The following is a 20,710-nucleotide window of genomic DNA, read 5'->3' as shown; positions in this document are numbered from 1 at the left end:
ACCAGGAGCATTTGCTTTTTCATAATGAAATGGACACCAGCTTTTCCCTTCAGAGCTTTTTGTAATAAAAAGGTGGACTTAAGTAGAATTGAACATATGTGTTAAATATCACGAGGCTTGTTCTCATGCAAAGGAGTGTGGGACGCATTCAGACTGTCACACCTCTTCATGTTATGGCTAGTTTACTTGCACATCTAATATCTGCCTTGAAAATAAAACGGAAATAGAAACAGCATGACTGTTTGAGACCAAAGCTTCCGTTGACATAAACAGGTGCAAACTTTCAAGATACATAGAGCTGAGCCCAAACTGCAGCTTTCGTAGTGCTTTAAAAAAAAAAAACCCCAAACACCCTACCCTCTTTTCAGTGATTTTCTTCTTCTTTCTCATTCTCACTGTTTCGTTATTCATTTCCATTGAACTCACTCACCCTTGCTTCTCAATCGCCCTCAGGTGACATCACCTCCCTGTTCATAACAGGATCTCTTTTGGGGTAGGATCACCCATGTGACTAATCCAGTAAACTGCAACAAACCTCTGAACCTAGCAAGCCTCTCTTTACCAAAAGGTATATTAGTTGCCACCTCCTTCCTCCCTCCCTCATTTGCCTCCCACTTCCTCTCTCACATTACATCGGGTTAAATGCAACATATAACTTAAGGTGTCGTTCAGAATATGCAGCCATATCTACCAAGAAAACGTCTCCAGCCGAGGTGAAGGCGCTAAGTTCAAAACAAGAACTTGGCATCCAATTGATATTTTGGTGGACTATCTCACTTTAAAAACAAACAAATACCCTCGCACAAAACAGGCAGCTTGCCAGTCAAAACTTATTCCCAAAAGTAACCTGTATCCACCTATTGATACGGAAATGGATTGTGCCTCAACCGCAGACTCAGTTCCAACATGAATGTTCAGCCTGGACAGCTCAGTTGGTTAGAGCGTGGTGCTGATGAACGCCAAGGTTGCAGGTTCCATCCCTGCCTGGGACAGCTGCATATTCCTGCATTGCAGGGGGTTGGACTAGATGACCCTCAGGGCCCCCCGCCAACTCTACAGTTCTATGATTCTAGGAACGGCCTTGGAAAAAAGGGCTGTGCCTCAGCATCACTTCCATTTGGAGGCTGGGACCCGAGACCTTCAGTTTCTTTGACCACTCCCACCATGTTGTCCCCCTAGGAACCCACCCAAAGTTTATTTACTGCAAAAGAAACATGAATCTGCATCTCTGCCCAAAAGAGAAAGAAGAGTAGGCAAAAAATGGGCAGGAGAGTCACAGAGTGAGATGGACAAAAGACCTATGGAGAAGGGGGGGGGGAGAAAACCAGGCAGAGTGGTTTTTTTGCCTCGGGAGAGGAGGATTAACTGAAACAGTAAGTTGGGGAGGGAGGGGAGGGCAGAAATCGATCCAAGCCACATATTTACTCCCTAATTTTCCCTGTTCAGGTTTTAACCTTTGGGAAAATCCTCCTTTAAGGGGGGAAAAAGTTCCCAAAAAAACATAGTTAAACTAGGTCCCGGAAAATTTGGCCAGCCAACAGAGTTTCTTTCCCTCCCCACAACTGCACAGCCTCTCGTCCTTTTTTCCTCCAAACGCCACACCTAACATGAAAGGGCAGCATAGAGTGAATTAAAGGTCACTTCTGGTGGAACCAGTTCCTTTGTGAGGACCCCCACACGATTAAGTTTTCAAATTCAGAATATATATATATATATATATATATATATATATATATATATTCTGTCTCCCTCTCTCTCTCTTTTTCTTCCTTTGCCAAAAGAATCAAGTCACTGGCTCCAGGCTCCCAGGCTCCCTCCCACCCTGAACTGAGCCTCATTCATTAGCTGGAACCGCTGCAGCTCAGTCCAAGCCAGGAAGAAAAACAGCAAACACAGCAAGTGAAAGAGAGAGTCAGATTGGTTATTTTCGAGGGGGAAACACTTTGGGCAGCGGCGTCTCTCTCTCCCTCTCTCCATCCCCACCCCACCCCGGTTTTCTCGCTCTCTCCCATGAATTTCTCTCATCCTTCCATGATGGTCACCCTCCCACATCCTCTGGGCAGTGCGCGTTCCCCCCACACCTTCGCCATTCATCAGGGAGAGTAGTTTTAGCCACATGAAGCAGAACGCAGTAGTATTTGTAGCTCTTAAAGGAAACAGCCAGGCCCTTCTTGCATTCTTCAGGCAAAAGATAGGCATACATGTGTATGTAAAATGCACCATTTTGCCTTCCAACTGTTTTAAGATGCCCTCCTTGAAGCAAAACACGCAGCAGTACCTTTTCAACAGAATTATTTTTTGGGTGGGTGGGTGGGTGGGAATTCTGGCAGCTCCTGGGGGAGATGGAGAGCTGGCTAAAAAAATGTTTAGTCTCCTAAAAAGCAGTGTAGAATGCACTTCAGAAACAGACACAATCCATGCCCTACTGTAGAGCCAGAATCATTTCCATGTAGGATGTGGAAGAGGACTCTGGGGCCATGTTTTTAGGAAAACGGTGTGCCCATGGGCATAATAATAATAATAGTTTATTATTTATACCTTGCCCATCTGGCTGGGTTTCCCCAGCCACTCTGCATTGCAAGCGTCCACAAAATATTTGCTTTGGCATTACGATTTCAATAATAATCACACCCCGGATTCACCTCATTGGTTCATTGATTTCAACAGTTTCGCATTACAGACTCACAATATGGAACTGCTAAAAGTGAGGCTAATGTCCCTTTCCCCACGTTCTTCCTCCATCAAGGTGTGTGTGTGCATAATGCCCCCTCCCTCACATCCTTAGTGCTGCCCCTGAATTTCTGAAGCAAGGAACTTCCTTCTTTGCTAACAGAATCAAGTCACTGGCTCCCTGGAATATTTAACGCCCTAGGAGATTAAAAGTTCTAGATCATGTAGGGAGTGGGGCAGGGCTACACACGTGATGGGAGATTACATGTGGGGTGATGAAAAACATTCTGGGAAGGCAGGACCAAGTAAAGAAACAAAAACAGGAACGGCATTGCTAGATCAGATTCATCTGCTCCCAATATTCTGCCATCAGCATTGGTAAGGCCTCTGAAAAGTTCACAAGCAAGGTATGAAGCCAACAGCTGCACTTCTGATGTTCAGAGATACACTCTCGCTGAACCATTTAGTTCATACAGCTAATAGCTACGGATAATCTTGTTCTTCGTGAACTTGTCAAATGCTTTCTTTTTTGCAAGCCTTCTAAGCTAGTGCCCATTGCTGCAAATGAATGCCATAAGTTCCCATAATGAATTCCGTAAGCTAACCATGTGCTCTGTATACTGCCGTTTCTGCGCCTTAAAAAAGGACTTGCTTTCGTCTGCCCTGACTGAACCTACTCTGTTTGCCATAATGCTCAATGTTGCATTCAGATCATCTTAGATGTACACCTTTTAAAGGCATGATGTGTGAAGCTGCCCAAGAAAGGCTGAAGGCTTGTCTGTGTTGGGAAAATACTTGTCATCTTAAAAGGTAAAGGGACCCCTGACCATTAGGTCCAGTCGTGATCGACTCTGGGGTTGTGGTGCTCATCTCGTGTTATTGGCCGAGGGAGCCGGCGTACAGCTTCCAGGTCATGTGGCCAGCATGACAAAGCCACTTCTGGAGAACCAGAGCAGCGCACCGAAACGCAGTTTACCTTCCCGCTGTAGCGGTACCTATTTATCTACTTGCACTTTGACGTGCTTTCGAACTGCTAGGTTGGCAGAAGCTGGGACCGATCAACCCATCGCAGGGATTCGAACCGCCGACCTTCAGATCGGCAAGTCACATAGCAGTGAAAGGTTCTGTAGATGGGTCACCATATATATATCTCATGGTGCCAAGATGATGGATTAGAAGAAAAAACGGGAAGTAGGTTTGTGTATACGTATGAGAGCGAAAGAGAGACGTAGACATGGTCTGTGTGCGAGAGAGACAGAAAGCCTATGCGATGTGTAAGAATTTGAGAGAGAAAGCCATGGCAGGTAGTTTGTTTGGTTTGTGTGTTGAGATTGACAGGGCTCCTTTGGGAGGAAGGAGGACATACATTTAATAACAAATAAGCAAGCAAACAAATGACTCTGACAACCCATTTCGTAATTGCTTGGGATAAAGTGAGAAGGCCACTGGCCTAGCTTATTCATGGAAGGCAATAGCAAAAAGGAAGAATATGTGTGCTTTTCAGCAAACCATCCCCTACTTAAACCTAGGGAAGTTATTACTGCTGCAGATCAACGTAAAGTACCCTAAATGCCCCTGACAATAGCTCATGAAAAGCCCTGTGCAAATACGCTCTCTGGCAACTTATCTCAACTGTGCAAAGAGAAGAGAAAGTTAGCTTTGATGAGCTACTCCAAACCCTGGGCCCCAATCCAAAGTTAAGCACTTTTAAACCTTAATGTTTGCAATGAGTGGGAGTCAAGCATGTGCTAAAATCTCTTGACTGGACTTTTAAAAATGCTTAGTTATGCCTAGATAGTGGTCCAGTTCCCCGTTTCCCCCCCCCCCTTTTTCACTTTTGCCTTTTTGACTGCAGTCCCTCCTCCTCCTAGGGAATTTTCAGAGGCACACTTTGAGATTTCCAGTGGATTTAGTAGAAAATCAGGCAAAATTCAGAACAAATGCTCCTTCGTGCAGCAGATATTCAGCTTTTGCTTCAGAGCTCTCCACTTCCTTTGTGACTTAAAGGCACACCCTTCTTCCCCCCTCCTCATTAAACTGTAAATATGTACAAAATGTGCAGTTAAAAAACAACAACTAACACTTTTTTTTTTACAGTTTCCCTTTTTAGAGTGGGAGCTTGGCTCTCTGGCATGCTAGTTGCCAACACCCACCCACCCCAAAATTATAGAGGGATAAGATCTATTTCAATGAGGCTTCGAGTGCTGAACACGGCAACTGGAGACCTCACTGAAAAGCACCACTTTCCCACTTTTTCCCTACATTACCTAGTGAGCCCCACTAAGAAAGCATTCCACCACCAGGCAAGCGATGTTATTTCCTGCAGCCCCATACCCCCCCCCACCCCGCCCTCTTTCCCTCCCCTTCAGCAGCAGACGAGACAGACAGACCAAGATGCTATCAATGCACAAACGGTTTTCAAAAAGTCTCCCTTTAAAAGCTAGTACTTCCTTTGCTTATTTCATGTGGTATCCTGAGGAACTCAACCGCGCCCCCCTCGCGTACTCACGCATGTTTTTCTGTTTCTTTGAAACCACCTAGCATCCTTATTGTGTCGTACTAATTCTTTCTTTCTTCTCATTTTGCCCCCCACCCCTACATATGTTCAGCTTTTTGCAGAAGGAGGCCCTGCTTAAAAACCAGAACCACAAGTTGCTCTCTTTTTTTTTTATGAAAGGAAAAACAAAGGCTAACCTGCAGTGCCCCCCCCTCTCCCTTTCCCCTCTCCTCCTCCTCATTTGATTAATTCTCATTAGGGCCCTTTGAACAAACAGAATACTCCCCTCTCAAATGACACACAAGGCAGGGTATGTATTACGCTAAAAGGAAAGCAAACAAGTCTCACTTAAATATAGCCATGCCACTTGCAATTCCTGGAGAGAAAGGCACAGCACATATGCACACTCAAGACGAGATAGCCGACATATTTCTGACATTCCGGTCGTAGGGCTAATGAGCAGAGGAGCAGAAACCATTCCACAAGCCATCAATCAAGCCGGGACTCCTTGGCCAAGGAATATTTGCCTTCCGAAAGGTTCACAAGCCCAGGCAGGTTATTTTTTGGGCATTACCAAAAACACACACACACAAAAATAGGGGCATCTTAAGGAACGGAACTACACAAGCAGCAAAAAAGAGGAACCACAAGGCGGCTTTGAAAGAAGCCAGACTGAGTAAAATCAAGGTTCAAGCCCCCCTGAGCATTTAAGCTCAAGATTGCTGCCATAAACATTACAGGCAAGTTAGACGTCAAAGGGATCTTTGAGGGACAACAGCTCTCCCCACACCAGGTGCCTTTATGTGGCTCCCTCGGGCACATGATGCTCTTTTAACAAGTCTTTTTGCAAGAGATCCAGCCATTCCCATTCCCTCGAGTTCTGGGTCACCAAAATGTCTTACACACCAACCAGAATCACTGAAATGCCAGCCCAAACTTGCAACCTTGGTGAGGGGGGGGGAGAGAGAGAGAGAGCAGGAGCCTGCTCTGGCACACCCATGCACAGTGGACAGTATATAATTTAACTCTCGGTGCATAAATCACATAGTCAGACAATGCCCTCAGCTAACTGCTGTGTTGCAGCTGCCAGCCTAGCAGCAGTCTTTGTCTAGGATCACAACCAGCTCTTTTAACAACAGGGGTCAACAGCGAGGTTGTTGGGCCAGAAAGATAATGCGAGGGAAAGGTGGCTCGTGTTGTCAGCGCAGCCAGGAAATACTCTGCCCTGGGACTATTCAACACCATGCGTCAAATGCTACAGCATCACACAAAACTGTTGCATGGTGCCAGATCAAGAAGAGATGCTCCGCACTGCAGGGGAATCTTGCATGTAAAGGCACTATGGCCATCAAGTTGCCAGCTAGCATCAGCAAAGACCTACACACTTAATAATTGGTGGTACGAAAGTATACAGGAAACTGCCATATACAGAGTCAGGCCATTGGTCCATCCAGCTCAGTACTGTCTACACAGAGTGACAGCAGGTCTGTAGCGCAGTGTTTCCAGCTGTTTGTAGACTACAATCCCCATCGTCCTTGACCATTGGTCCTGCTAGCTAGGGGTGACGGGAGTTGCGGTCCACAAACAGCTGGAGACCAAAAATTTGGGAAACCCTGCTAAAGGGTTTTAGGCAGGAGCACCTCCCACCCACACCTGAAGATGGACCCACATTGGACAAAAAGATTCCTTCATTGGAGGGGGTTGGACTAGATGACCCTCGCGGCCCCTTCCAACTCTACAATTCTATGCCAGGAACACGGGGTCTTCTGAATGCAAGGCCCCAGTGCACAGAAAATCTGTGGTAACCAATTACACGGACACCTAGGAACTGGATGCTTACCCCTAAAAATATGAAATGGCTCTTCAGCCCTTTGCACAACAGGTACCTAAGATAGTTATTATCAGTCTTGGTTGTATCCTTCGATGGAACTGCAATTGAGGTTGGATTCAAAGATCTAGATTTTTTGCTAGCACACATCTGACTTTCCCGCTGCTGAACTAGCTCAAGGCATCTGGTGCCTGCCAGCCAACAAGGTCCTACATCTGCTGGACCTTTTCAGACAACCGAGTTCCCAACATCTGTATGATTGCATTCATGAGGGGGGAACAGAACAGGCTGTGTTTGTCTGGATCTGTCCTACCAGTTAACACAAGAGAAGAGATGGATGCCACGTAAGCCACGACAGTGCAAGCCACAGTGACAGACATCTGCAGGATCAGAATGTTGAAAGTCTTGCTAAACGTTTGTGAAATGTGTACAAATAGCAAGGGTACAAATAAAATCCTGTTTCTTACCTGAAAGCCCCCCAGGGGCCAGATAATTAGTTCCCCCTGTCTCAGTGGAGGAAGGCACAGAGTCTGGACAACTTGCTGCAAGAGAAAAGGGAAATGAATTAAGAAACAAGCATGACGTACCACTTCAAAAAGAAAGAGAGAGAGAGAAAGGCACAGTGCAAACAATGTCTCCAGCCAAATGAAGCACATTCCAGAGCGTTTAGCAGGAAGTTATTACTAATTGTCTGCACAGAGACACTGCAATTCCTCATGATACAACCACCCTAACTCATCACCCATGTCTAGGCTCCACTCTGCCACTTAATCACATTAGTCAATGAGCACAAGACTACAGACTGGCTGGAATAGTCTTCTCTTCCCCTCATCCCTTCTTTTGTTTGGCTGGTTTTCTTTTCTGGCTGGTCACCGGTTATTGAAATATCCATCTTGCCATGCTTAAGCCATAGCTCAAGATCAAAAAGGAGTTTTCACTGGTGCACTATTGATTTGAGTCAAGGCGGTGGAGTTGGAGTTGACAATGCAAAAGTGAAGAACTGGGGGGCATTTTGCCAAAGACATTCCTTCCAAAAAATACAAAAACCGTCCTTGTTTCCGTATTATTTCAATAGGAATCTTCCAAATGGTGACCAGTCTTTGCAATAGTTTGTCTGCGCAAACTATGTCTGGCAACCAGTGGAAAAAGCTCCGTCAGATGCACCCTTGAAAACTTATGCCACCATAAAATTGTTAGTCTTTAAGGTGCCACAAGACAATGTTGTTTTTGATGCAACATGGCTACCCTACTACAAACTGTTATGTAATGTCATTTAAAAGAGTCTCAAGTGTTGGGGAGAGAATTTTCAAGTTCCTGGCAAAGAGTTTCTGTGGTTTGGTTTTTTTAAGACAAACAAACAAAACAAAACAAAGTTTGATCTGCTCTAGGAGAGGAGGAAAAAATCTAGAGGTCACATATTCTCAACCAATTCCCACACCACCAGGGCCTGAGGAAAACTGGAGCCCAGCTCATAGACATGAATCTACATCTAAGCGGTTCAAGTCCAGGAGAAAAATAAAGGAAATCAAAAGCCAATTTAAGGATGTGCCCAAGCTCAAGACAAGCTGGCAAACTGTCAACATGGCCTGTGGCTACATGAAGTTAGGAAACGCAAGAGAGACTTTGCCTTCAACCCCTCTCTACCCATCCCTCCAAGTTGTTTTTCCAAGAACTCACTCCTGAAAAAAATAACGAGCAGAAACGCGTGTATGTGTGCGTATGCGACTGTGTAATCTCATTTTATCAGAGTCAAGTATAACCCTGAACAGGAATATACAGTTTAACAGGATATACTTAATCAAACTGAAAACAATGGGGCAGACAGGAAATTGAGTTACTTGTGAAATACTGTATAGTATACACTTTCTAAATGTACAGTGTTTTCAGCGTTCTAAGGAAACGGCCTCTTGTTTTATTTTTTTAATGAGACATCAACGCTTTGCCTCTTGCTCTACTTCAAATACTTCATTCTTGAGATGGCCCTAATTCTCACTCCATGTATGAGCTGGAGCCTGGGCTGTACCAGGTCAGACCTGGGGGTAGTGGCGATATCTGGCATGGTGGAATAGTCCACACTCCACTGCACGAACCTCAATTTGCAACCCCAAGTGGTACAGCCCAGAGAACATAGAGCTAGACCCATGCAAAGAGTTATGAAAAAGCAGAGGAAAGCTACTGCACGTATGGAGGGAGGGGACAGAATGATGGCCAAGTCCCAAACTGTAGCTCAGGGGTGAAGACTATGTGGCCTTGGAGGTGCTGATGAGCTCTATCTCCCCTCATCCCTGACCACTTAGTGGCCACACTGATGGAAGCTGAAGCCCAGCAAGCGTGGGGCGCAGGTTCCCCCACCGCCTTATGCTGAATCAGACCCTCTGGTCCATCTAGCTCAATATTTGGCTACCGGCAGCTGCTCTCCAAGATTTCATAACTGCGGAGCCTCTCCCAGCCCCACCAGGAGATGAAGATGGGACCTTCTGCATTCCAGACAGATGCTCTGCCACTGGCCTATGGCCCTTCCCGAAAACCTATGACAGGGAATATGCCTTAAACGGAGACAGACTGCTGGTTCATCTAGCTCAATGTTATTTGCACTGATTGGCAGCAGCTCCCCAGGATTTCAGAGCAGGTGGTTTTCCAGGCCTTACCTGGAGATGCCAGGGATTCAACCTGGGAGCTTCTGCGTGTAAAGCAGATGTTTCTACCCACCAAGCTACAGCCCTTCCCAGTTTCTCCCAACCCGATGTTTCAGAATTAGCAGTTTGGGGAGTAGCCAGATTGAACACTGTGGGTCATGCTGTGATTGGAGGCTTTCAGTACTGGAGATCACACTGCAATTTGGGAACCTCTAGGAAAACAAAGGAAGGGAGAGGATTTTCTGAAGCTAAAGTGGGAAAAGGGCATGGAGCAGGTAGGGATGTGGACAAAGGGGGGTCTCCAGAAACCAAGGAGGCATAAAGGATAAATGAGCATAGGGCCCACAATGAAGGCAGTAAAAAATTGCAACCTCTTCACACACAGGGTATTTCGGGTATTTTAAAAATTCAACACCAGTTCCACACCATACATTCAAAGCACTCTCGGACCACTTTAACAGTCATGGCTTCTCCAAAGGATCTTGGGAACGGTTGTATATTATTCCCATCCCTCTTCCCAAACTACAATTCCCTGGATTCTCCACAACTGTTATAAAGTGGCATAAGAGTGCTTTATGTGGAGGTGATGTTGGCTTTCAAAAATACCTAGGCTTGGTCATAGCCCCACATACAGAGCATCTACAAAAACTTTATTATTATTATTATCATGGGTTGATTAAAATGCAACACATGCCAATATCCAATTCGGCTCTTCTAAAACAAATTATAATCATGATTCCCGCTCTATGGGTTCTCCTTGGAAGAGCATGGTGTGGCAGGCGAAAGGGATCTGAACCTGGACCAGGCGTCTAGAGTATCTATCCCTACTCAATCAGCAAGCTGGGTGGTCTTGGGGCAGTCATCATTTCTAGGTGTGATAATCTACCCTTCACAGGGCTGCTGGGAGGATAAAATGGGATTGCCATGAGCATCACCCAGGACTAACTGGAAGAGCAGCTGCAAGCATGATAGATGGTAAGATAAATCAAAGCAGATAGGCAACACACATGTTGTATCTCTCTGATGAACATATATGTATGTTTGCAAAAGTGGCCCTGTGACATGCATGTTCTACATTTTAACACACACACGTCTAAACTGGCCTCAAATTATTTGTGCGACTTTCCTAGCCCTTAAAAACTCAGGGTTTGTTCACATAGTCATCGCAAGGCCCTAAAACAATACACTGCTTTGAACACAAAACTGTAAGTTGAAGTCAGCTGTCCACATTTCCAGCTACCAGCCATCAATTCTAGAGTAACTAGTATATACAGTGGTACCTCCCGTTGCAGATGGGATCCGTTCCGGAGGTCCGGTCAGATCCAGAGGTTTCCGCAACCTGGGGACCGCTTCTGCGCCGAAACCTGGTAAAATACTTCTGCGTTTGCCGCCCGCGCATCCCGAAGTTTATGTAACCAGAGGGTTATGTAAACGGAGGTACGACTGTATATTGTTCTCAAGATCTTCACCTATGCAGCTCAAAAAGGGAACTCGGAACCATCATTTGGTGGTACACATGGCACCAGTTTCTCTCCTCCCTGCACCAAAACTCCTGCTGTTCAACATGTATTAAGACTTGACACAACATCCATTGCCTATAGCTTTGCAGATTCTCTGCCCTGCCTCACGCAACCTCTTTGGAAAAACTGGACTAACAGTACACATCTGCATATCTTATTAGGTTGCTCTGAAGTTTTCTACATTCATGTTTAGAAAGGCTTTAGGAGAGATCCACGAGGAACACCCTTTCGCAAGCAAAGGCAATTCAAATAATCTAACTACGCAGGCATGTTGGTGCTGCAAGCACAGCGGGCTCGTTGTCAAGGTGATATTACCAAGAGCAGGGCTGGGGGAAAGAGTTTTGCATTCCTAAGCACCAATTTGGATGCAAGGCACCTAACAGCAGAGAACTGGGAACTTGTGGCCCCTCCACATCTTGTTGTGGCTCCAGTTCCCATCCAGCTCCAGGCAGCATGGCCAATGAACAGGGATGATTGGAGCCGTAAGCCCCAAAACACCTGGAAGACCAGAGGTTCCTCTTCCTAAGGCAATAACCCATGTTTTCATTAGTAGAGTTGCTCTATCAGCAAACAGAGAAACTGCTACCCTGATGAAGAGTGCTGTACCACTCCAAAACACTGTGCATTCTAGTCTGCACTGTCCCCAAATTGCTCTAGCTGAAGGACTACTCTTGCCTACTGAGGCTCAAGCAAACGGTATTTAAATAACAGTTTTCGTAAAGTGAGAGGGGGAAATCACAGCAGAATGCAGAAATGATATACAGACCAACTGACTTCTCTTTTGCTCACTCTCTCAATCCTCACAATGGCCTTGATTAAACAGGAAGTCAAATGGGAGTCAGAGGTTGTAATAACCACCTGTAATGACAGACTTATGGAGTATTTTTGTCTCCCTGCTCCACGTGCGACAATATTCAGAGTTCAACTGCCAAAGGGACTTAAAGGAGGGGGGCCTTTTCATTTCCGACCGGGTCCATTAATCACTTCCCATTGGCCGATACAGAGAACTTTTCCTTTCAAAACGGCACGTTCACATTCTGTGGCTTTTTTTTTTCTGTTTACACACAGTTTTGCTACCTTATGTCAACACTTGCTAATGAATAAATATATCACTCCACTAACTGAAAACGAGGCCCTGGCAACAGCCGGCTGGATGTTTAAACTCCTGCTAATAGATTTATCTTAGCATCTTTACCGGAAACCAAATGGCAGGCCCTTAACCATTCTTTCCAAACAGCTCTGGTGTTGCTATATATGCCCCACTCTTTCCAAATCCCCCTAGGTCTGTGCAACAGACAGCAATTAGCAGTAAATAAACAAAAATGTGCTTTTTTTAAAAAAAAACACATACACAAATAACAACTCTGTCACCTCAATCCTAACCACCTTTGCTTGGAAGTAAGTCTCCCTGGCTTTGCTTTGTCCAAGCAGGTGTGTTTACAACTGCACTCTTGAACCTGCTAAATAGTGTGCAGACTTCCTTGGGATAAAGCCTAATCAAACTCAGTAGGGCTTAGTTCAGAGGAAACAGTCGCAAGATAAAGCAACGCGTTTTAACCGGACAGCAGACTCTGAACCCATCCTCCAGCCGGAAAACTAACTAAGAACTCCTGCAAAAATGTACTCTCTGCTTCCCAGGAAGAACATTATGGCAATGGCAAGGCCAGCCTAGCTCTGTCCACTGACCAGCGGAGGTTGGACCATTATGGCAAAAAGTCCATGGCCCCAACCATCTCAGTCTGCCCTCACTCAGCACTGGCTACCAGCGTCCTGGGAACAAAAACAGAATTCGTTGGCTCTGCCTGTCACTGGCTCTGCCTCCACCTCTCATGGTCACCTCTCATAGTCCTGAAGGGTAAGGAACACTGACATTGACCAGATGCAGCTGACTTTTTTCTCTTCCCTTCCCTGCTAGAAAGAACGTTCAGCTCCAACCAACCAACCGGCAGTTGTGTCCCTGGATTGCAGAAGTGGCAGGAAGCACATTCTGGCCTCAGCCACCAGTCAGGGCTGCTGGGCACCTCTATCCAGGCAGTAAAGGCCTCCAAGCAAGGGAAGATCTGTCTGGCCCCAGAGGAACATCAACGCCTGTTTACAACTCACCGCATTGTTCTGTCTGGCGCTGTCAAGCCAAGATCTCTCCCTCTCTACCTTTTCCCTCCACTCCCCTTTGCCTTGTGTGTCTTGTCTTTTCTGTTGGCAAGCCTGGGGGCAGGGCCCGCCTCTCGCCATTATTTCGTTTTTCTTAATTGATGTGAGCCGCTTGGGAGACAGCATTCGTCTGAAAAGCAGGCTAGATAGATAGATAAACAGCACCACCATTTTACAAATGAGAAACTGAGACTTGAGTGAAGGTGACTTGCCCAAGGCTGCACCGGGAACAGTTATTTGATTGCAAAGTGTCGCAGCTTCAAGTCCATTCTGGCATCCAGTGGAGCACAGTTGGCCTACTAGCAGAAGGGTATCTAGCATCTTGTAGCATTGGGGGGCGGGGGGGGGGAGAGAGAGAGCCTGCGCAGTCCCTGTCTGTAGGTGCCAGGTCAGGTTTTGCAACCCTGCAAAACAGACTCCCCAAATGGAATCTCCTCACTCCTTTGGAATGAATGACACCCATATAGTGCAAAATAAACTGGGTGAATTTAAGGATGCCATGGGGTTTGAACCTGTTATTTCTCTTTTTTTTGTCACACTGCAATGTGACAGACTGCTGGGAACCTGTTATGATAGATATTTGAGCATCTAACGCAACCTTGGAGTGGGCATGTATCTATCAGAAATCACACCCTATTGCTTGCTAAAGCAAGTAATAAATTGTGAGTTGCAAGGATTGCAAACCACTGCATTAATTGTCATCTTAGTGAGCACATCTAAATGATGTTTCCTACCCCTTGCAAATCCATTCCCCTGTTTGCAAATGCCATAAACTAATGTCAGCAAGATAGGACTGCCTTGTGCAGTGCAATCCTATGCATGTTTACTCCAAAGTAAGAAGCACTGTATTCAATGATCCTCACTCCCTGCAGAAGAACTGCAGGCCAAAAGAGAGATAAACACCTCAACACACATAAAGTTACCAAAAATAACAAAGCAAGGGGGATGTCCACAGCTGTGCTTCAATCACTTTTAGTATCTTAAGAAATTATTGTGCTTTCAAGGGTTCAAAGCATTTCACATTCAATACCTAGCTGTAATCCTGATAAATTCTGGAAGAGAGGCAAATCGGTATTATTAGGCCCCAAACTGCAGATGGGGGAACTGAGGCTGAGAGTGATTTGCCGGAGGCCACATTCATGGCAAAGAACTGAACTAGGCTCTTTCTGCTTCATAGTTCAGTCTACACTACAACAGCTCTCATGAAGGTCTCCGTCCGCAAGGAGCTTACAGCCTGAAGAGGGAAAACTTTAATCTTGTACATCCCTGGGGATTAACCATGTTTAAACTTGACAAACTAGCCAGATCCAGGGAACTGAACAGTAACAAGTTTTGCTTTGGTGGAGCAGAGACTAGTTACCTGGTACTGCCTGAAACTGGGCCTTTACAAAGAAGTCAATTTTAAAACCTTGCTAACTCTATTGACTCGACTTGACAGCAGGATGTAATCAATAGAGACAACTGCTCTGCAATCTGTATTTTGGTCCATTAATCTTTGGGAGAGATATGAAGTGGCTTTGTGGAATTTTATTTCCCTCCCCCCTCAGTTTCATCCACATTTCCGATTTTCACTAACCCCCCCCCTCTCTCTCTCTTCCACAATGCCAGCCTATTTATCTAGCACAGGGTGAGCCCTTGCTGCCAGCCAAAAGTTTATGCAGACAACCGCAACAGCGTTTGGTGCCAGCCTCGAATGGGCTTCTGCCCTGGCAGCCTGCCATTCAATTACAAGCAACCAAGGATGCAGGGAGAAATGTGCTAAAAACATCTGTGTGCCCCTTCATAATTATTTTTTTTGTGCTCTTACTTGTGCCAAAAGCAGGATTTTCAAGCAAAAGTGAAATAACAAATAGGACATTTCAGGAAACCTGTATTACTCGAAATCCACTCATTCCATTATTCACCAATCAAAAATAAATAATTTTCTATTGTTCCACTTTCTGCTCCTCCTAAAATATTACAGGTAAAATGTCAGAATGACACGAAGCAGTGCTCTTTTTGTTTGTATTTTAATAGAAACCAAGTTTGTTTCAGTTTTTAAGGGATTTGAAAGATTTGGACTGCAGGTTTAAGTTGGGAGAGAGTCTGTCTCCCCTGAACTCACTTTGGTCTTACATCTGAGTAAATTATGTGCAGGAACAGGTAAGGAGCACTTGTTCCTCCTCTGCAGCCTCTCCTTTGGACTTAAGATGCAAATATACTTAGATCTCAATCAGACTGGAAGTAAACCTCGTTGACTTGAAAGGAATTTATTTCAAGTAAGGAAGGCAAGCTCAGAAAAACCAGTGGCAGACTCTTCATGTGAAAGCTGGTGGGTTTAAAGAACAAAGGCTAAAATCCCACAGTCCACACTTATTCAGGAGCAAATCCCACTTATCTTAATGCGGAATTGCTCGTGATTAGGAGTGCTACGAAAGCAAACAAGAGCTGAAAAAAAGCGAAACAAACCAATGGATTCTTAATAAAAATACAAAACAATACAATCGTAAGAAAAGAGCATGCATGTGGGGAGAGAACCGCCTTCCCAGAAAAAAACACACTCAAGTTTCCCATCCCCAAAAATGTTCGGTTTGTTTTAAAAACAGTCTACTTACCAGTTGGTTTGAGAAAATCCATTGGATATCTCGAATAAGGAGGAGGGGGAGACTCTGGAATTAGAAAAGTACAGAGAAAATAAAAGCAGAGCCATGAGAAGAGGGGGGGGGGGGTAGAGAGAGAGAAAGATAGGAACTTATGATAACAGTGGCATTCTTGTAGCAAAACTGTTTGTCTTAGCTCTGGGGGTTGGAGGCAGGGCAAGCTAGGCGGCGATTGCCTTGATATTTAACTGTCAGATAAACAAAGGGGGCCGGCTGGCGCCAGTCGCTTGCGCTATCTGCTCCTCTGGCTGTCTCGAGCGGGGCCTCCTTGGCTGGGCTGAAACACTCCAGCTCTGGAAATCACCAACTGATCCCGGCTCCCTGATAATCCCCGGCTAGCTCTGCATGCACATTTAACATTTCACAGAAAGCCTGGGGGAGTGGGGAGAGGAAAGAGGGCGGGTGGGGGGATGGCTGGGATTGGGGGGGGGGAGGGAGAGAGAGAGAAGGGAGAGATACAAGCACAGAATTCAAGACTCACATTTTCCTCCCACTTTGAAAAGAACAACAACAACAGCACTTCCCGGCCCTGCATAACTGGACAGTTTTCTTCCGCGCTGGCTCAAAAGTTGTGCCAAAGTTTTGCAAGCGGTTTGGGGAAGAAGGGGGTCAAAGTGGGAGAGTTTGCAGCCTCCAGGTTTTCAGAGGGGGAGTGGGTGGGAGAGAGGGGTCACTAGCAGCTCACTCACACTCACATAGACACAAAACTTGATGCAGGCTGTGAACTTTACACTCACAAGCACACAAAAAAATGGTTTGCATTGAGGATTCTTCCCCCTCCCCCTTCTTTCAACCTTTCCAGTTTGGAAACCAAAAGGCAGCCTGCCCGGAGGAGGAAGATTGGTGCCTGGAAATTGTGTGTTGTCTTTTATATTATAGCAGCGAAGGAGGGCTGAGTGGGAGAATATTGGGGACGGCTGGCCAGCAAAGTCTTGGATTACTTTTGCAAACTTCAGGCTGGCTGGAGATCTGTGTATTAAAGAACGGGAAGAACTGGGGATGTATTTTCCGAAAACCAATCAGGACCTCTTTGATCATGCACTATGTGTTACAGCTCCTTTGCATAAATAGTAAATCTACACTAGGAAAACACAGAAGAATGTTTGATGTCGGATCCTGTCACCTTAAACTAATGGCCTGGGTTTTTAGAAATGCATTTATTTACAGAGTGTGGGGGTGGGAGATCCTTCTGTCATTGTCCCATGCTTTCTTCATTTCCCCCCCCCCCCATTACAGGTCCAACAGGAACTTAAAACACTAAAACCCAGAACTGGGCAGGTTTGCAAAGGGGGGGGGGTTGTCCGATACTGTTCTGACTACTCATAGAAAACTCCCCTCGGGCTTCTTTTCAAACCTAAAATTAAAAAATCTCCCTAGGTAGTTTCATTTATTTTTTAACTTAGGAAAACAAGACATATATGGGAAGCTTCTGATGCACAACAAAAACACAGGGCTTTTTTCTTTGACAGGGCATCAAAGCTTGAACTTTTAAAAACGAAACAAATCTGAAATGGGTGCACAGATATACCCTACATACTCAAACTGGGTCCCTGGCCGAATAATATGGGTCGTCCCTTAATTCCAGATCTCAACATTTCCACGGAATGATGCAAGGCTGTGCCCCCCCCCGCCCTCAAAAAAAAAATTCCAAAGCACCACAAAGAACCAGAGCAACTTGGAATGGAAAGGCCTGACATTTCTCCCTTTTTTTAACTGTCCAAACACACACACACACACACACACACACACACACACACACCGATGCACTCAGGGGTTTTTTGGGGGTGTGTGTGGAAGGGGTAATTTGTAAAGCGGTACCTACCTAGTTCACAGAGCCTGCTGAGGTGATAGGGGTTGCAGCAGACCAAGTCCGGGTGCGTTTTCCCATAGGATTCACAGCAACATAACCTCTTGACTTCCGAGCAGTGCCTGAGATCGGGCCACCGAAAGACTTTGCACAGCAGCAGAGGGAGCGAGTACCAATGCTGGCCCAGTTTGGAGTCCACCTTGGTGGGCAACAGGAGGCAGGAGGTCCGCGTGCCCCCCCGGGACTCCACGGCTTGCAGGAGGCCCTCCAAGTGCTTCTCCTTCAGCCTCTTCAGCACCGAGTGGGTCAGCGCCTTCAGTTCAGCCTCCGATCCGAGGTGTGCCTTGGCGAGCTTCCCCGACTTGCCCATGCAGCAACCCCGGCTTCCTCCTCCTCCGCCGCCGCCGCCGCCGCCACCTCCCGCCCCATGCGCCCGGCTGTCGGCGGCCCCCTCTCCAAGCTCGCCGCCTTCTTCCTCCCCGCCGGGCGCACGGCTCCGCCAGAGTCTTCGGACGAGCAGCGATCGTTTGGTCCTGAACATGCGGGACGAGAAGAAGGTTCCCCGGCTAAAAAACGGGCATGTCGTCCGCAACTCATGAAGAATCCGGGAGCCGAGTCCAGGCAGCCAGTAGAAGCAGCCTGAAATGATGGGGATGAAGTGGAAACAGAGGACGGAGCCGGGGGGCGGTGGGGGCGCTGGCCGCCGCGCGCTGCCTGCTGCGGGAGACCCAGGCGAAGCAAGGTGAAGCATGCGCCAGTCTCTTAGGAAAAGGCTCGGGTTCAAGTCTGCCTTGCTCCCTCTTCGCAAATCCTTCTAGATCCACAAAAAATAATAGCAAAAAGAAGAAACCCCTACCGTTTATTTAAAGCCTGCGTGTGGTGGGGTGATTATCCACTAAGGGGCAAAAAAAGGGGTCTGGGGTGATTTGGAAAGAGCGAAACATGCCCTCTGCTCTGCCCCCCTCCCCAGGTCCAAAGAAACCCCAAGGGATATGGAAGTATTTTCTTCAGCGGTGGTTCAAAGGAGAAGCCCTCGGCGAGGTGATGCGGAGTTTCGTTTCTCAAGCAGCCCCTTCCAAACAAAACAAAAAAATTCTTTAATGTTGCAACAACAAAAAAAAGGCACAAGGTTTTAGATCCTTAGGTGATCAAAGTAGGTGCTAAATCCAGCCCAAAAGGAAAAGTGCAGAAGGGGGAAGAGGGAACCTGGTGTTTACAAAAATGGGGGTGGGGGGAGCCAAAAACTAAAAAGAGAATAATTTAGATCTGGTCGTTTCGAAAGAAGAAAAATCTGTGGTCGAGAAAGGGGGGGGAAATCCACAGTAAAGCATCCAAAGATCCCCGTTCCTTTTCGCCCCGATAGGTCTGTTTTTGTTCGCCTGCCTCTTCTTCCAAGCAGAGCTTTGCAGAGCAGATCTCTCCCGATCTGCGGATCAGCCAGCAGCACCTTGATCCGGTCGCTCCCTGGCGGCGTCTGCCCTTCCCAAACGCGCTTTGATCTTCCTGCTCCTCGGCGGGGTGGCCCCTCGCTTGTTTGCTTCCTTTTCCGAGCAAGGAAGAGAGAGTTTTTAAAACGCAATTTTTCCTTCTTCAAAGTTCTCCCTTTAAAAGATCTCTCCACCCACCGCCACCTTTTTCCTTGCCCTTCCCCCTCTCCTCTCGTTGCAGGGGCGAAGGATGGGTCGGTGGGTCGTTAACGATCAAAAGGAATCCGGGAGAAGTAAGCGAGGACGGTCCTCTAATGACAGCGGCGGAAAAGTGTCGCCAGCCCCTCCTCCGCCTCTCCGGCAATGCCGCTCTCAGCTCTTGCGTCTGGCGGCTGCCTGCGCCGCTTGCCCTCCGCCTCCTCCTTCCAGCAGGAGCATCGCCTCTCCCGTCGACACACACACGCACGCAGCAGAAAGCAAGAGGAGGAACCGGGCGGCGGCGGCGGCAAGGAGGGGGGGGGGTACTATCCACCCAGTTCCTTTCGCCTGGGCTGGCTCTTGCCTTCCCCTCCCTTCCTTTTTCCGTTCCCTTCTTCCTTTCCCCAAACGCAGCAGAGATCCGAGCTTTGCTGCGCGCTCTCGCGTTCTCCCTCCACCTCTTTTCTTCTTCCCTCCCTCTCTGAGCGAGGAAAAACGCGGAGCGCAGGAGCCGGGTCTCCTTTTGCAGCTCCGCGGGCCAATTTTGAAAAAAAAAAAAGGAGGGGGGTTTAAAATAAAATGAAAAAAACCTTCGGGGGAGGGCGAGAGCTTTTTGCAAGGGAGAGGGATGAGGGGAGGTCACCTAAGCAGAGCCCCAGGGCGCCTCTGCCGCCTGGCTGGCTGGAGGGGGGGGGGCGCTTGGACTGCTCTCGCTTCTGATCCCTCCTCTCGAGACAGCCAGCCAGCTCGAGCCAGGCTCCGTCTCCTCCTCCCCCGGTTATTTCTCTCTCTCTCTCTCTCCCTCCCCCCCTCTCCTTCCCGATCTCTTGCCTGCCTCGGTGGCTTCCAGACTGCGCAGCGGCGCTGCCCTGCCCAGGCAAACCCGCCCCCCCCCCCGCGCGCGCCGCCCGCCTCTTATCACGTGGGCGTCTAGACACCCTGTCGCTTTTTTATTTTAAAAAAAAAACACAGTGATTGTATTGCGCAAAAAAGGCATCGGGTTTCTGAAAGCTATTTTTTCCCCTCTTTAATTCCTGAAGTCTGGGGAGGAGGCAGAGGGGGAGGAGGAGGAGAGAAGGGAGGAAAAGCAGGAAAGGTTTGAGGAAGTGTCAGAGGAGGAAGGAATAGAAGTTGGGTGCAGGCGTGCGCGTACGGATTCCCCTCAGACAGGGGGCAGAGAGCACCGTGCAACTACAATTCCTTGCACAATGAGCAAGATTGCTAATGGAAATTAGGGAGGGAGCCACGCTTAAAGAGACGGGAGTGCTATTATTGCTATTTTGTACTACTATTAATTTACTGTGTTTATATATATATCTGGCACCATCCATGTATAT

General features: G+C 47.1%; 1 protein-coding gene across 1 annotated transcript in view; it reads right to left on the bottom strand.

Moving 5' to 3' along the window:
• Positions 1 to 20,192, bottom strand: part of SMAD7 (SMAD family member 7) — a 44,989-nt gene extending 24,797 nt beyond the window's left edge. Inside the window, exons 1-3 of the mRNA XM_035100483.2 lie at positions 17,764 to 20,192; positions 15,897 to 15,950; positions 7,463 to 7,537 (exon numbers count right to left, since the gene is read on the bottom strand). Coding sequence (XP_034956374.2) covers positions 7,463 to 7,537; positions 15,897 to 15,950; positions 17,764 to 18,499 — 865 coding nt within the window. The 5' untranslated portion in view covers positions 18,500 to 20,192. The remainder of the gene's footprint in view (positions 1 to 7,462; positions 7,538 to 15,896; positions 15,951 to 17,763) is intronic.
• Between the last annotated feature and the right edge of the window lie 518 nt (positions 20,193 to 20,710).

Source organism: Zootoca vivipara, chromosome 11 (assembly GCF_963506605.1).
Source record: "Zootoca vivipara chromosome 11, rZooViv1.1, whole genome shotgun sequence".
NCBI classification, from domain to species: domain Eukaryota; kingdom Metazoa; phylum Chordata; class Lepidosauria; order Squamata; family Lacertidae; genus Zootoca; species Zootoca vivipara.
This window is presented reverse-complemented; position numbering and strand designations above follow the sequence as displayed.